The sequence below is a fragment of the Labeo rohita genome, chromosome 18 (genome assembly GCF_022985175.1).
Source record: "Labeo rohita strain BAU-BD-2019 chromosome 18, IGBB_LRoh.1.0, whole genome shotgun sequence".
NCBI classification, from domain to species: domain Eukaryota; kingdom Metazoa; phylum Chordata; class Actinopteri; order Cypriniformes; family Cyprinidae; genus Labeo; species Labeo rohita.
In genome coordinates this window covers 28,390,633-28,408,898 of record NC_066886.1, presented here as the reverse complement: position 1 = coordinate 28,408,898, position 18,266 = coordinate 28,390,633, and the positions used below count along the sequence as shown (strand labels likewise).

The following is an 18,266-nucleotide window of genomic DNA, read 5'->3' as shown; positions in this document are numbered from 1 at the left end:
GGCCACAGGCAAAGAGCCTGTCAATTGAACACATCACTCAATTGGCCGAGACAAGCTGATACACTACAAAGACTGAGATGTTTCCTTCCAGTTCCCTCGGGCAATACATGCAAATGAGAAGCTGCTTTCAAAGACGTTTACTGAAACAAAGAAATACAAAAGAGTTGGCAAACAGCGAGAGTGAGCAAATAAAATATATATATATATATTTAAAAATATTTTTATACTTTACTTACTACTTTGTTTAAATTGCATTACTTTTTAAATACTGATAAAAATGTGTTTATTTCGTAATATTTATTATTTATTAAATACTTTATTTTATTAGTATTTTTTAATTGTTTAATTGTTTGTTATTATATTGCGTATTTCTTTTTCTTGTTATTATTAGTTTTGTTTAAAATGCTTTGGCAATACTGAATGGAAAAATAATCATACTAATCATATATATATATATATATATATATATATATACACACACACACACCACTACTCAAAAGTTTGGGATGAGCAAGACTTGTAATGTTTTACATTTATTTGATCAAAAATACAGAAAAATAATACTATAATACAATAATACTGCAACATGTTATTACAATATAAAATAATGGTTTTTATTTGAATATACTTTAAAATGTAGTTTGTTCCTGTGATGCAATGTTGAATTTTCATCAGCTGTTACTCCAGTCTTAAGTGTCACATGATCCTTCAGAAATCATTCTAATATGCTGATTTATTATTAGAATTATCAGTGTTGGAAACAGTTGTGCAGTTGTGCTGGAACCTGTGATTCTTTTTTTCAGGATTCATTGATGAATAACAAGTTTAAAAGACCAGCATTTATTCAAAATATATTTCTATTTTAAATAAATGCTGTTCTTTTTAACTTTTTATTTATTAAAGAATCTTGAAATAAAGTATCACAGCTTCCAAAAAAAATATTAAGCAACACAACTGTTTCCAGCTCTGATAATAAATTAGTATATTAGAATGATTTCTAAAGGATCATGTGACACTGAATTCTGGAGTAATGATGCTGAAAAATTCAGCTTTGATCACAGAAATAAATTAGATTTGTATTCAGTGTGTATTAAAATAGAAGAACATTGTTTTACATGGTAGTAATATTTCACAATATAACTTTTTTTTCTGTTTTTTTTTTTTTTTTGTCAGCCTTGATGAGCATTAGAACCTTAATTAAAATACAATAAAAATCGTACTTATCCCAAACGTTTGACAGGCAATATATATATATATATATATATATAATGGAAGCGCGTTTCCGCCATTAAATAAAAAAAAGAATTTATTGTGCATTAATCGCATTGCGTATTAAGAATTTATCTCAGAATTCTGAATTTTTTCTCAGAATTTCATCATACGAACTCACAATTCTTAGTATTTTTCTCAGAATTATGAGATACAAACTCACAATTGCGAGGTTTAAAGTCTGAATTGTAAAATATAAAGTCACAATTCTGAGAAATAAAGTCAGAACTGTGTAATATAAACTTGCAGATGCGAGTTATTTACTTTATTTCTCACAATTGTGAGTTTATTTCCTTCAATTCTGACTTTATATCTAGCAATTCTGACTCTATAACTCGCAACTGTGCACATATATCTCACAGTTCTGAGAAAAAAAGTCAGAATTGCAAGTTTATATGACACAATTCTGAGAAAAAATAAAAAAAACTTAATTAAAATTATCACTTTAAGAAACATACTAAATAACAAAAAATAAAAAATAAATATAGGCCTCCACAATTCCTTATAGATGTAATTGCATTACTGTAAACATGATTTTTCTCACACCATTGACACTGTCAATTCCGTTTATTTTAAAGGAGGGATATTCTAAGAAAATACACATAGTATGTAAGTGGCAGTTGACTAAGAATACTGTATATTCTGTAGTTTTGTTAATTGTAAAGGTAAAAATGTAAAGGTATTGTTGCTGCTTATTAAACATGCTTTTGAGGAATGCACAGGACAGTTAAAGTATAACTATTACCATGATGAATAACCGATTGGATCTTTGACATGCCAGAATGAGTATTCATGGTGGATGAGGTCATACATGAGGGGGCGGAGCCTGTGATGGACTGTGACCAATAAAACTAGTGTTTGCATAGATGAACGGTGTATGAGCGCAGGAGAGGAGGCGTGTTCTGCTTCTGCAGATAATTCAACACAATATGTCTACACCTGCTTGTTATCAGTCTGCCATATTTTATGTTTGTGTTATGACCGACAGTCATTCAGGTGTAGTCTTGTGGTCAAACTCCACACGAACACTTATAGTTTAGACCCACTAACCTTAACATACTCTAGACACTATCACTCTGTTGAGAAAGTTTTTTATTACGTATGGAGATGTGGAAGATGATACAATGTGGCTATTGGCCACTTTTTAGATATTTAGTAATATGACCAAAATAGCAATTCTAATACAGAGATTCAACAGTGAAAATAACATGTTTTTGGAAGGGCCTTTATCAATTTAGTCAGTTATTTGATCTCGAAAGTGTCTTTAGAGGTCAAAGGTGAGGTTGGAGGGTTTGTGTGTATGTTTGAAGACACTATAGGAATGAACTCAACAGGAATGTCTGTGCACATCTGGGGTCCATGTGGACACAAGGGGACAGATCAGGAAGAAAGTGTCAGTCGTGACTAGACCAAAAGACAACACAGCCTGACTTGACAACCACCATTCATGGCCTCATAAATCACAGAAGCACTAATACACAGTCACACGTATCACAGTCTTCTCTATGTGACTTGTAGACCATATAAAACTCTTTTCTTCAACACAAAAGAGTAGTTTCAACATAGTTTGGTCAGTGTTAGCACCAGATAATCAGGCACACACATAAAATGTATTCACTTTACTTACTCACTTTATAAGAATGATTTTATTTGTTTATTTGGACTTTATTAAAAGTACTATTGAATACTTACATATGGATTTGTAATTGTATTGTGACCCTAAATAGCCTATAGGTAAACATTAAAAATGCACTAGAATATTGCTTGGTTAAAAATTAACTACATTACATCATTAGCCAAGCACATAAAAACTCTCAAATCAAAATTGTTTAAATTTCTGTTTTTTGCTTATTTTTTATTCATTTTAATTTTGCAAAAAATCATATGCCTACCTCATTAGCTTTTGCCTGTTTACATCAAGACATTAAACAGAAAAAGGTCCAGCTACGTGTATAAGGGTGCGGTTTGTAGCTACAAAAATAGTGTTGTTTAAACTAGTTAGCTAGCTAGCATTTAACATGTTCTGATCAGTAAACCCTGTTAACCACCTGGGAAATTCGTGAAAATATTCACTTTTTTTTCCTGTAAGAGCGGCCGCTTCCATTTGTAAATTTAATGTGGCTTCCAATGTCATATCTGCTTCCAAACTGTAGAAAACGCGGCTTGATATAGCAAACTGGTGTATCTTATCATACTATCTTAAAGGGGTCATCGGATGCCCATTTTTCACAAGTTGATATGATTCTTCAGGGTCTTAATGAAAAGTCTCTAATATACTTTGGTTAAAAATTCTCAATGGTTGTGTAAAACAACACCCTTTTTACCTTGCCAAAATCAGCTCTGCAAAAATCATCTCATTCTGGTCGATGCTGCTTTAAATGCAAATGAGCTCTGCTCGCCCCACCCCTCTCTTCTCTCTGTGGAGTGACGAGTCTGTTTACTGTAGCCGCGTTTAGCTGCTAAACTTGCTAACTAGCACATTATTAGGAAAGGCGATCGCGAAGATTCATAAAAAAAACCTTATACTCACTTCTGCTGTAAGTGAAGCTGGACAATGAATGATTCGTGCGAACATAGACGGATATATGTAGATCGAGAGGCGCATTCCCTTCACAAACAAAAGTAATCTACTGCATCTTCAGCGCCTCAGATGTCGGGAGTAAATGACGACCACTATGTTCATTACTATATCCAGCAACACAACAACTTAAACGCTCAATCTGAGATATTCTTGTCTAACTTACATCCCTGCTCCGGCATCGAAACAATGGAGACCGGACTGTTACAGCTGGTCTGAGGTAAGATGCTCATGTCAATCAACTACCGTGGGAGCGGCCTTTGTCAGTGTGACGCCACAACGACAGGCATCTGAGAATGGCTCGATTTGAAAAAGGGAATATTATTTTTACAGATTAATTAAAAACCACTGCATGGATGTTTATCATTATAGGGTAGATTTGTACATACACTGCCAACACACATTAATGTTCAAACATGTAGAAGTGAACTTAGCATCCGATGAACCCTTTAATGTATTTTCTTAATTATGAACACACATTGTAGTACAAATAGTTTTACCATTTACTGCACTTCTTATTCTTCTAGTTATTATCATGCAGTGAACTGGAAGTCTCGCACATTCACAGAAAACGGCTTACTTCCGCGTTATATAAGGTTATATAAGGTTATTGCCATTTACGAATACCATAGGCTGCGTCCGAAAGGCAGCGTTTTTGCACAAAGGCACCTTATCAAACTGATTTCAGACAGGCTTCGGAGGCAGCGTAACGGTTTAATGATCTACAACAAAAATATGAATTTTAATAACTTAAATATTTAGATACTATAATATTGATTTCTTGCTAGAAATAACATCAAAAGTCCAAAAAGTTTGGACATTTACACACAAACTGACCACCAAATGCAACTTTCAGACGCTATTTTTTTAGCTCAGCCGTCACGGAATGGAACGTACAGAATTGTGAGATATCTAAGGCAGCGAAGGATACATCTATGCTGCCTTCAAAATTCGATCAGAAGAAGGTACCTCCGGAGACAGTAAGTGAAATCGAATTTGTATTCAGAGGTGCCTTGATGCCTTCCTGCTCTGGAATGCTGACTCCGAAGGCAGCATTTTAGAGCTTTTGGACACAGCCCATAGGAATAAAGCCCCGTTCACACTACAAGCAACAGGCAGCGACAAAGTGACACGATCTCATTCATTTCAATGGAGAGCTGGCGATTTCCGGCGGCATCGAGCTACAGCGACTGCTGGCGACCGGATGGGGCGTGTCCACTGGCGACATGCACAAAAGTCGCTGCTAGTGTGAACACAGCTGTGCTGTAAGCAGAATCCGACCTGTCGCAAAAAGTCAGTGACTTCTCTTATAAAACAGCATTTTTTTCGTGATAAACTGTAAAAATAGTTAAATCCAAGTGTTGTTTAGGGTAAAACTTGTTGAAGATTAGTAGATAGGCTGTCAATTCATTAAATGATAACCTCTAAAAAGCTGTTTATTTAGTGTAGTAAAGCCTCTCCACCATTGACAAAACGGCCTGTACCCTGCGTTCCAGTGTGCATACACCCTATGTACTATCTGCCCTAAATAGTATTGAAAATTACTACTATCCCATAGAATTTAGGATGGATTGTATGCACATTGGAACGCAGGCCTGGTCTCCTTCCCCAGGAAAAGCATTAGCTTTAGCCGTTACGCTTTTTCGGCTAATGGTTAATGGCTTGCCAGTGCAAACTACAGAGAGTTTGTGATCAAGCGAACAAACAACATCCGAAATACAACAGCAGATATTATTCTAAAATTGTTCGGATGACATTTTTTAATAAAATAGGTACGATTTGTTGGTATTCAGCCGGAAGGACTGAAGCACAAATGACGTTTAATATTACGCAAATTATATGTAATTTTATTATATTACAACCATAGATGGCGATAGAGAGACCATTTAGGACAAAAATTCCTCAGTGCAGCTTTTAATCTTTCAGTTTTATCCTTCTAAACTACGGTAACATTTCCAAACGAAGACACTCTACAGTCACCTCGACATAAAAAAGAAAAGTTTACTTCCAAATACATTTAAATGTGGATATTTATTTATTTACATTTTTGTTAGATTATTTGGTTTGTAAATTTACAAAAAATAACTATAGGCATAGTTTGACTTAATTAAATTTTTATGTACTTTTTACACTTCTTATTTCAACTAGAAAAAGGAATTAACACAGGAAGAGAATATTTAAATCCAGCTGTGTGAAGGAGCATTTAGGTATAGCCAGGACTGGCTCTGAAGTGTACGCTCAAGGTAGAATGAACTGACTCCATTGACAGACTGCATTTGACTGCGGCTATGAGGCCTATACAGTGACGAGAACAGCAGGTCTCTGTTTTGTTGACACAGTGATCAAGCCAAGATCAATCTGCCTCTGAAAGGAAAATTTAATCATGCTGTCCGGCTGTCGTTGTCTCTGTCTGGCCTAATCAGCAGCCATTTTACCTTCACCCACAGCATGCCATAGAGCAAAGTCCAGCCCTTTATCTGCCTCTAACCTGCACACTATGAATGCTCCCTGTGACACACGCTCACTCGCTCGCTCGCTCTTTCCCGCTCTTGTTTATGTTCTTTTGCTGGCTCAGTTTCTTCACCGAAACCTGTTGTGGACAGAAAGCCAATGGAGTGACAGTAACTTGTGTTCAAAATAGCGAATGGACGGTTTGAAGTAAAAATACACTGGAAATATTGTAGTACTCTGAGACAAGACAACATAGAGAAAATAACTAAAGAGGCTGAAGGCACATGGAATAGTTAGAAGTGTTATCAGTGTGGGTTTTGCAATGACTGATTTTAAAAGTTGTACATTTGGTCTCACCCATTTTGATTATTTAGTTTCGTTCTCGATTAGATGACAACAGTTCACTCAAAACCACATAATTTACCATTCATACTAATAAAGTCACTTTCTACTTTCCATTCCAGAAAAAGCACATTTTATTGATATGCAAATGTTTCAAATGAATGTCACTCTGACAGACTCCTAATGACTAATATGCAAATGGCTCATCTATCATCAGAAATGACTCAGACGTCAGCACTCATAAAGAGAAAAAAAAAAGAAAAGGAGAAAAGAAAGTTTAAATCCATCCGCCTCAGGGCACACCTTGAAAAAACCTGACACCTAAGCAATCGCCTGTGGCATGAACAGGTTGTGGCTCCGTGAAGCCTGTGAGCACGTCTTTAAAGAACGCCCGCTAAAGTCAACAAAGCACACCCCTCCTACAGGATACAGTTAAGGATGCTGCGCTCGTCATTTGCATAGCACATCTTCTGGGACAACCAAGTGCGTATATTAGCTCTCCTTGTCCTTATTTCCATATCTGTCCATCTTTGCCACCATTAAACCTTGCACAGTTCTAAAAATCTTTGGTGTTCCTGGTCAAAAATGACTGATTTTTTAAAAAAATAGCTTGTAAATGTCTAATTATGCTATGTTACCACCAGATATTGGATTCTTTTGTTTTATTTCAGTTAGCACAGATTTTGTATTTCTTTTTGGAACTGACTCGTCGTAGGCCTCATTGATCAGGGCTTATGCATCTCAATTTTAGAGTAAAAAGCATTATTTGTGAATCATTTTGGAAATGTTCACTCAAAAACTGAGGTGCATAAGCTCAGATCAATAAAGCCATGATCAATCGGTTTTTTAAAAGAAGTATAAAACCTGTGCTATCTGAAAGAAAACAAGTTGATAAAGATTGAACCCAACATTTGATAATAATAGAGCTTAAAGGAGAAGTCCACTTCCAGAACAACAATTTACAAATAATTTACTCACCCCCTTGTCATCCAAGATGGTCAATGTCTTTCTTTCCTCAGTCGTAAAGAAATTATGTTTTTTTGAGGAAAACATTTCAGGATTTTTCTCCACATAATGGACTGCTATGGTGACCTATTTTGAACTTCCAAAATGCAGTTTAAATGCAGCTTCAAACGATCCCTAATGCAGTTGTAAACGATCCCAGCCGAGGAAGAAGGGTCTTATCTAGCGAAACGATCAGGTGTTTTCATTCAAAAAATACAAATTAAACACTTTTTAATCTCAAACGCTCGTCTTGTCTTGCTGTCCCTGAACTCTGTGTATTCTGGCTCAGGACAGTTAGGGTATGTCGAAAAACTCCAATCGTATTTTCTCCCTCAACTTCAAAAATAATTTCAAAATCATCCTACATTGCTGCAGAAGTACCGACCCAGTCTTTGCAAAATGAACATGCAAAGAAGATCAAACACCTTTAGCAAAAAAGGTAAAACAGTGATATAGGACGATTTTGAAGTTGAGGGAGAACATGAGATGTGAGTTTTTCGACATACCCTAACTGTCATGAACCGGAACAAAAACAGAGGTCGGGAAGAGAAAGACAAGATGAGCAGTTGACATTTAAAATGACTGATTGTTTCGCTAGATAAGACTCTTATTCCTCGGCTGGGATCGTTTACAACCACATTTGGGATCGTTTGAAGCTGCATTTAAACTGCATTTTGGAAGTTCAAACTTGGGGCACCAAATCAGTCATTTTATATGAAGAAAAATGCTGAAATGTTTTCCTCAAAAAAACATAATTTCTTTACGAGTGAAGAAAGAAAGACATGAACATCTTGGATGACAAGGGGGTGAGTACATTATTTGTAAATTGTTGTTCTGGAAGTGGACTTCTCCTTTAATGAGACATTTACAAGCAATTTTTTGTAGACTGGTCATTTTTGACCAGGGACGTCACAAGCAGGTGGGAAAAAGTACAAAAATTATCCAATTACCTAACAAAGTCAGTACGTTTTAGTCCAAGGTTGTAACATTAACTAGTAATTCTAGAAACAGGTCAGCATAAGGGTTAATTGTTTTGCACACGATCAATTCAGTTTAAAAAGTGGCAGGCAGGATCAGTAATGTGGTAAGACTAAGGTAACAATAGAGATGAAAGTGATTTTATACACGAAAGTCTCTTATCAGTGAGTGTCCTATCAGCAGAATATGGCTCGTAACAGCCTGCATTAATACTGCAAGAACGGAAGTTATTACTCACCTTCACAATGTCCAGTAAAAGACAGACGCCACAAGTGCCATGTTTTTCCACTATCAGCATCAGTTGCACCTGTCGCACTTTAGAAACAGTGCAAATGAAAACACATAGTGGTCTATTGTATGACACTATTAGAGCTAATATGGTTCATTAATCTTTCTTGTGAAAAAAAAGTGCTTACTTTAATGCATTGACTAACATAGACATGCACACGTAAAGATAATTTCAACTATGTTGTTCAAAATTACATGTACATGTACAAATTACATATAAAGATGTAATTAAGTCCAACCTAAATGGGTCCAAAAATGTACTTGAATGTTCAAGTAGCATTTAATTAAGGGATAAAGGGATAGTTCACCCAAAAATGAAAGTTCTGCTGTTGTTTACTCACCCTCATGTCATTACAAACCTGTATGACTTTTTATTTTATCTGTGGAACCCAAAAGAACATATTTTGAAAATGTCCCATTGTTGTTTTGGACTCTACTGACTGGAGCAACATTAGAGTGTGTATTTTGCAATGAACTGTCCATTTACGACTGAAACAACCGAAGTTCTTAATTAGGTCACAAAGGAAAAGGTACGTTTCAGTTTAGTCATAATGGGAAGGGCCCTCTGTTCCTTGTCCTTAATTTGCCATTGTGTTACCGTGGAAACCATATCAGTGTCGTATTGGCGTATCTTATCAGACTAGAGGCCCAGCAGCAAGGTCCCTTTGTGTTTCTCATGAAGAAATAGCTACTATAGATTCCCACCAGGAGACCCAGGGCAGAGTCTACTTTACATTCTCTCTCTTTCACCAGGCCTGTCTATCTTTCATCCTTCCCTCGCTTTTGCATGCGATCCGCTCTGCCTTTGCTCTCCAGAGTGACATGACAAGAGAGAATGGTTTCACAGCTCTCTGTGATAAAGCAAAAAACACTGAGCTGAACCGTGGCTTCAGAGTTCTGCCGCCATCAATCTTAGAGGAGAGAAGTAACGAGACAAAAAGAGACAGGGTGGGATATTTCACACCAAAATAGAAAGAGCACAATAAAATGCATGTTTAAAAATGATACCGAAAACTTTTTTGGCTCTTGGGGTATAAATGATTCATTGCCGGATGCTCCTGGGACAATAAAACGTAATAGGGTTATTATCCTGGCAGATGGAACATGCAACGTGGTTATTATATTGCTCATCCTGATTTTACAGTAAGGGTCTTCAAAATGTCACTTGTGAATTGTTTTATTTAGACATACAGTGGGCTCCTGTTTTCCAACTTATTACAAATTATATTATCAGCATAACCATTTGACAGCAGTACTTCGAGCTTCATTTACTCTGCATGTTTATGTGATCATGTTGATCTCAAATTCCAAAATTGGCAAAATAGACAGAAAATGGTCTCAAACAATCTAAATTATATGTCAACATCAACATCAACAATTCTGTATTAGTCTGTTAGTTGTGCAATGAACAGAACTGCTTACAGTTGATTTTTATTTAGTACTGACCTGAATAAGATATTTTACATAAAAGACATTTATATATATAGTCCACGAGAGAAAATAATAGTTGAATTGATAAAAATGCTCACTGATGCGTCATGAGGAAAAACAATGCATTAGGAGCCAGGGGTGAAAACTTTTGAACAGAATGAAGATGTGTACATTTTTCTTATTTTGCCTAAATATTTTTTTTTTTTCATTTAGTACTGCCCTTCAGAAGCAACAGAAGATACTTTCATGTTTCCCAAAAGACAAAATAAGTTAAATTGATCCTAATCTTCCAATTCCAAAAGTTTTCACCCCTTGGCTCTTAATGCATTGTTTTTCCTTTTGCAGCATCAGTGAGCATTTTAACCTTCTGTAATAGTTGCAAATGAGTCTCTCAGTTGTCCTCAGTGTGAAAAGATGGATCTCAAAATCATACAGTCATTGTTTGAAAGTGTCCAAATACACAAAATGCTGAAAAAACAGAATTTGAAGGAACTAAAGGACTCTTCTGAAGAACAGCAGGCAGTTGAACTGTTGAGGACAAACAAGGGACTTATGAACAAGTATCACTAAACAAAAAAACACAGCTGTGGATCATTCACATCACAAAACAGTATTAAGAACGTAGCGTATGTAAACTTTTGAACAAGGTTATTTTTATAAATTAAATATTTTTTTTCTCTTGTGGACTATATATGTAAACATATTTTATGTGAAATACCTTATTCAGGTCAGAACTAAATAAAAATAACATGCATTTTGTATAATCCCTATTATTTTGGTAAAATAATTACCATTTCGCAAATTCTGCAAGGTGTATGTAAACTTTTGACTTCAACTGTGTATGTGTAGGGGAACAACAGAAACTGGACAACTTTTTTCCTTATCTACCACTAAAAGGTGCATATTAGTACCTTGAGTTACTATATGAACCTCTTAGGGGTAAATAAGTTACCATTTTGCTCATTTTTTTTCCCGTCAGTGTCCTGTTTGTGCTTATATAGATTTTAATAAACACTTAAAATATTTAAAGAAAACATTTTCAATAGTCACATTTTTACTTTATGAATGTGTAATAATAAAAAGAACTCCAAAGCATATGTGAGAAGTTTTTTTTAATAAGAAAAGAACATAACAAACTTTAATAACATACCATGAAACGATCAACCAAATAAAGCAATATATATATATTAAGACACTTATCTTCTAAGCCCAATGGCCAAAAAGCTGGGTTTAAATATAACTAAACAGTACAAGAACATGAATTCTGACCTGCTTTCTTACAAATTCCAAAAAGACTTGCAAGAAATTTGTTTATGACATGATGGCTTGAGATAAAGTTTTTATTATTAAAACTGCTTTGAAATCTCTGAAGGAGATTTTAAATGACGAGATCTTACAAAAATACATCATGGCAATTTCAACAGGGTCTGTATAATTTTCTGATAAAAAGGTAGTTACAAAGCATTGTTGTAACAAAACGATCTCACCCCTCCCCAGCAGTGAAGAACAGAGAGGTCACTAGTGCAAGTATTGTATGGAAATGGCCCTTAGTGCATTGTCTGCTGATCTTACTAACAGCCTAAGCTGAGCTGAGCAGACCACGAGGCGCGCTGGAATAACAGCGAAAGCTCGTGAATGTTATTGCCAGTATTTCTAAAAAGGGAAGTCTGTAAAACAAACAGTTGGATTTACCACAGTTTTATCCGTCTTTGTCAAACTTCTATCTCTCTATATACTTAACACAAAAAAATTCTTCAGAATATACAAAATGACTTCATGGCCAAGTGTAAAAAAGTAATTTCTTCAGCTTCTTCAAAGGACAAGCATAACGATACACACTCTCCATACACGTACACTGTATGTTAGTGCACTCCAACTGAACATGCGTTGTGCTGTAACACAAAACAGGAGAGTTTCCCTGTAACACAGTAACACCTGCTCACAGCAGTAACCTGAACTCAAACGCTTCCGCAATCACGCAGACGTCCTCTTATTATCACATTGTTAACGTAACTTCACAACACAAAATCATACAAGATATATTAAATTCTTCCCTTCATAAATAAATGCCTGACTCCTGCTTCCCCAAAACGGTATATACACGTGGCATCATTTTGTATACATCTTCTGTGTTACATCCAAAACCAAAAGGTTTAGTTCCTGAATATATGTTAATTAAATTAGTTTTTGGGGAAAAAAAGCATTGGAACTCATTCTTTGGTTCTGATGAAAGCACTTTTCTCACACACTCTTAAAACTTAAGGCTATTTTTGGCATGGATCCATGAAGAACCTTTATCATCAAGATGTTTCTTCACACTGAGAAATATGGTTCTTCTAAGAAGTGTTCACTGAAAGGTTCTCTGAGCAACCAAAAACGGTTCTTCTTTGGCATCACTGTGAAAGCCTTTTTTATTTTTATGAGTTAAGGAACCAAAGCTTAGTTATCAATGGCAAAGCAAGCTCTGTGTTGGAGAGTCCTGCAATTAAGAGTCTGTAGAGTTCAGATGGCTGGTAAACACATTAGGATGCATTGAGGACAGACCTGCTGTAGAGGGTCTGGTAGTAGGCCCCAGAGTCAATGGCGGACGGGCCTGCACTGTCATAGATCTGTTTGGTGGCCACTGGAGAAGTTGTGGTGTAGCTGTTGTAAGCCATCACCTGGTCCTGGTACGACTTGAGGTCCATCTTCTGCTCGTTGGACATGAGGTTGGTGATGGAGAACGGATGGTTGAAGTTGTAGTGGGGGTCCATGGACTTCAGTGGGTCGTTCTGCAGATCCAGGTGCTGCATCGGGCTGGCCAAGAGGTGAGAGCTGCCGCCCATTCCCTGAGAATGCAGGTGCGAGCTGGACGGGGGCATGGAGGAGGACACCGAAGATGGAATTGGCACTGGCGAGCCGTGTGAAAGGTTGGGGGCTTGAGATGGGCAATCCAGCTGCACCAGGCTCCTCTGCTGCTCTTCCGATGCATGGGAGCTGTCGGAATGGGCAGAGTCGGCACCTTCGGAGCCCGTGGCGGGACTGTGCTCCTCTTGAATCCCCTCACCGCTGTGGCTGCCCTTGCTGCTGCCGCCCTCCTGAGACTTCGCCGAGTTCTTTTTCCCAGATTTATCCTCGATCTTGAAGCGCTTCTGGCGACGCAGGTAGCAGCCGTTCTCGAACATGTTCCCAGAATTGGGATGAAGCGCCCAGTAGGAGCCCTTGCCCGGCTTGTCGGGGGAACGCGCCACTTTGACGAAGCAGTCGTTGAAGGACAGAGAGTGGCGGATGGAGTTCTGCCAGCGCTGCTGGTTCTCGCGGTAGTACGGGAACAGATCCATGATCCACTGGTAGATTTCGTTCAAAGTTAGCATTTTGCTGCTGGACTGCTGGATGGCCATCGTGATGAGGGATATGTAGGAGTACGGTGGCTTGGCGTGGGTCAGCGAGCGACGGTAAGGCTTTGGCATCTCCTTAGTCCTGTTGAGAGAGGTAGGAGAGGGGTAGCTGATCTGGGACATTGGTTGACCCATGCTTTGGTAATGCGAGAGGGGGCCCAGGGAGGAGGCAGAAGAGCCCAGCTGGGTCAGAGAACTGGGGTTCAGAGAGGAGCCGACAGGGGACAGACTCATGTGGTTGGGGCCTCCACCCATGCTGCTCAATGGGCTGCTGTTGAGACCTGCGCTGGGGTAGCCCATGTTGGATGTGGAACAAGAGTTCAGATTTATGTAGCTATTCAAGCTGCTCACAGAGTTCATGGCGCTCGGAGAGGAATACATCTGAAAGGAAAAAAACACAGGACATTAATGTTTGTCATCAACTCATAAACAAATTAGTAACTATAAAACAAAATCTCAGTTTTAGTTTTTTTTTTTTAAACATATTTACACAATATAATATAAGGTATTTCGGCTAGGATTGTATATTATAAAGTTAGGGCCTACAACTACAATGTATTCTAACGTTGTTATAATGCTTTTTCATTTTGTTTTACATAGAAATCTTATAAAACGTATGCTTATAAAACTTATATTCTCATATAAATATTAAAATGAATGTAAAAAAAAAAAAAGAAATCCATTCTGACGCCGTATTTGCAGTCACAAAATTGATGTCCTAAAAATAACAGTTTAAATGCAAATGGCAAAACTTAGAAGTCAAGGACTTCACAAGATTAGACGAAGATTAAAAATGAATGCTGCTTTACGAATGAACTAATATCTTAACCAGAAAAGTTTTCGGTTAGCTCTATTGAAATGTAAAAACGGTACAGAAGACTGTGACGTAAATGAAAATCGAAATCTAATCGGAATGTGGATCCTTAAAAATTTTATATGCCATTAATACAATAAATTTAAACATACAAACATTACAACAATACATTATTACATTGTTCTAGCATTTAAATATAATATTTAAATATTATATCTCTTTATATTCTATCTATCTATCTATTTAAAAACATAGATATTTTATTATCTAAATAATAGAATATTGAAGACTTTCTCTCAAACTTACCTCACTTGGCTCACTGTAGAAAGCATTCCATTCGGAAATTTCGTGAGATTCCATTTTCACTGAGCTTAACATCCCCAAATAAAGTTGTAACGCGATACTGACAGGAGACTAAACGTGTATTAAAATGCCTTTGAGTTTTTTTTAGATGTTTTCTTAAAAAATAAAAAAAAAAAAAAAGTCCAACAAAACGACACACTTTGTAATTCCACGTTATTTTACAGCATGAACTGTTACAAAAAGTTTTACAAAGTTAGGCTCTTCTGTTGTCTTCAGTCCCGTGGATCAATGAGTTGTTTTCTCATGATTAGTTAACTTAGTTTACTCAGTTTTTTTGCGTGGTAGCACCAGTAAACATTTTCAAGTAATCCTGAGAAGTTGAAGCTGTCGTGGAGACTGCGTCAGGTCTCTGTGGTGAGTAATGTAGGAAAGCCTCACCTCACCAGGATTTAAACACGCGCAGGTGAGGGACCGCCCACCAGGCCCCGGGACTCAGGAAGACGTCCCTAAAGGTCTCTTTTGCCCCCTGCTGTTCTGTATATTGGCCGGCCGACACGTCCATCTCAATTGTCATCCCAGACAACTTCAGGCCTACAATGAAAATAAATGGAATAAAACGGATAAGATTTTGGGGCTGTGGCTTACAGAAGGATGTGCGTCTTTTTGCATGGCGAAATTAAGGCTGCGCGCTTGCATCAGAATTCTGTATAAAAATGCAATAAGCGCATAAAAGCCCGACTACATTATTCCTGCTCTGACCTCAACCCCAAATGCACTAAAGGTGCATTTGCTGTGTAAATACGTTTGTGCCACCTCTGAGCAGCACTAAAGACAGAAGCGCTTCTGTGCCACCTTTGCGATGTAAACTTGGCATTGTATATTTGGTCTAGAGCTAAATAGCTAGATACTCTGGTATGAAGTTTTTGGCTTTATTCGGTTCTTTTATGACCGATGCCAATAGTCTTTTGATTTATCGTCATCAGTCAATCATTTAATGCTTCTTCTGTCATCAGTGATGTGTTCAGGGTGGTATAAGCTCATCAGGGCTTAAACTCATCACAGCAGGGATCCACATCAGTAATCTGAGGTGCCAGCTTTAAAAGTTGTTAAATCCCCTCGGCTATCACTTTCACGTCGATCACAGTGAGCGAAGGACCGTTTTTAATTCTCGAGATTTAAAAAAATGATCTCATGCCGCCTTTTCTCAAACCTGAGGGCATGTGCGTTGAACAACTAAAATGCAAAATACAGGATCAAAAATATTTATTTGTACATGAAGCGACAAAACTTTATTTTCGTTTTAATTAGATAGGCCTTATGCATCTTACTTTGTTCTGTTTATTTTATAGATATATTTGTAACTAGGTTATTTTTCCCCAGGTATTGTATTTTAAGCAAACCCCTATTATTATTATTTATAGTGGCCAAACGTGCACATTTTCTTGCACAAGCGCAGATTCAAATTTAGAAGTTTTTTCCGCCACAAATGTTCAATGTGAGCATTTTTTTTTTTTTTTTTTTTTCTGGCTTGAAATGACCCGTGAAGAAAAAGAAGCAGCAGCGATGCGCGACTGTAGTAGCCTAGGCTATGTGAATACACATCTGTTGTTAGGCGCAGACAGGAACATCACAATGTCAATGCATTTCCTAATGGCTAATGAATGGAGATGTAATTGATCAATTGGCGGGGGGTCGACAGGATTAGGAGAGACCTGACCCCCAAAATGCAACTTTATGAGATGTTCCCACAACCCTTGTGCCATCTAATGTCTAGCTAAAAGCTGGAACTAAATTTAATTGCAGAATTCCTTCAATTTTTGAATAGCAGTTGCTCTTAATTTTATAAAAGCACGTATTAGATCAGACTAATAGCGACTGATTTTTTTCCCACTTCAAATATTCGTCTAATAATTAAAAAGCCCGTGGTCCACATGATCAAAAATAACATGCAAAAAGATGTCTTGCGAGCTTGTTAACTTGTCTATCTAGTGTTCGGCACGCTTTTCTTCCTCAGTAATCCCTGCAGTGTCTTGAGATGGTGTATTGGCGAACACACATCTGAACATCCTCCTGCTGTCTCAGCGCTTCTCATGCCAATGCAGCGGCGCATCGTTCATTAACACCTCTATAATTGGATAACAATAGTCTTAATGGGTGACGCTAATGGAGGAAGCAGAATATTAGAAACGTGTCTTAAGGCTTTTGAGGAGTCAAACAGCAGTGAGTCATTAATGATAGTCAAAAAAATGGAGAATTCACACGGAAGCCTTTAAATAACATACAGCCTTCAGGCAGGAAATGTTCACCCGAAAAACTGTTATGTCTTGCAAGAACAATATATTAATATATATAATTATTGTAATTACAGTGTTGTAAAGGTTTTATTGTAATTACATTCAAACTCTTTAAGTCCACTTAAGTTGTTGTTTGTTTAATATAGGCTATTTTTAAGATTTGAAGTACACATTCAGTACAATTAAATAAACATTTTGTGCACAATGAGTGTTCTTTTAGGTGAAGAAATGTACAAAAGACTCTGATTTCTTAATTATCATTATTATTTGATGAAATCTATTAACATTTTTCCACATCTGACAAATGGTTTGGCCAATAATTTTGTCGAGGCTTTATATTCTGATTCGATTCAATTTTAATTCTATTAAAAATCTGTCGTTTTTAAGTTGTACAGACTGCATGATAAAGCTAGAAAATGTTGTTTTAATCTGAAAACGTTTTCCATATTTTTGATTCTTCTTATATAGGTAGATCTTTGTTTTATAAACTTTATACATTTTGTCCAGTTCCATGAAGAGTATAATGGTATTAATTTAATTTATTTGACATGACATATATTTTTTGTTTAGCATTCCTTTCCACCGCTTACCAACATTTTTACTAAATCATCAAACACAATTCTCTTTGTTGTAAAATGTTGGTAGAATATTTCCATCTGCTGGACAAAGTTTAGCATTACAGCAAAGAGAAAACTTTACAAACCTGAGCGAAACCCACAGACTTCCTATAATTTAGATACTATTAGTTTTTTTTTAAAATATATAATTAATAGTTTGAATATTATCTTTTTTTAATATATATAATTTCCGTTTTTTTTCTGTGTTTTTTTCTGAGTTTTTTTTTTTTTTTTTTTTTTAGTTATTTTAATACGTCACATTTAACTAAATGAAAATGAAAACTGTTTCCTTGGCAACTAGCTGACATAATTTAATATTTATAATATTAAAATAATATTAATTTTGTAAATATTTTATTTCAGTTAACATTTTCTTTTAGGTTTTTATCTTTAGTAAACAATAACCCTGCCATTTGACATTACCTGGACATTGCAGTGGGTCACAAATTTGATAATATTTAAATGCTAACTGTAAACTATCACATATGTCCGACAGTTTTGTAAATAGCTGTAAACGGT

The 18,266-nt window shown here is 36.5% G+C and overlaps 1 protein-coding gene across 1 annotated transcript; it reads right to left on the bottom strand.

The window, feature by feature from the left end:
- Nucleotides 1–11,439: 11,439 nt before the first annotated feature.
- Nucleotides 11,440–15,258, bottom strand: foxa3 (forkhead box A3). Its single transcript, XM_051134676.1, has 2 exons — nt 14,840–15,258; nt 11,440–14,100 (listed from the first exon to the last, which is right to left on the bottom strand). Exons 1-2 carry the CDS (start codon nt 14,909–14,911, stop codon nt 12,865–12,867), a joined length of 1,308 nt encoding a protein of 435 aa, XP_050990633.1. The 5' UTR covers nt 14,912–15,258; the 3' UTR covers nt 11,440–12,864.
- Between the last annotated feature and the right edge of the window lie 3,008 nt (nt 15,259–18,266).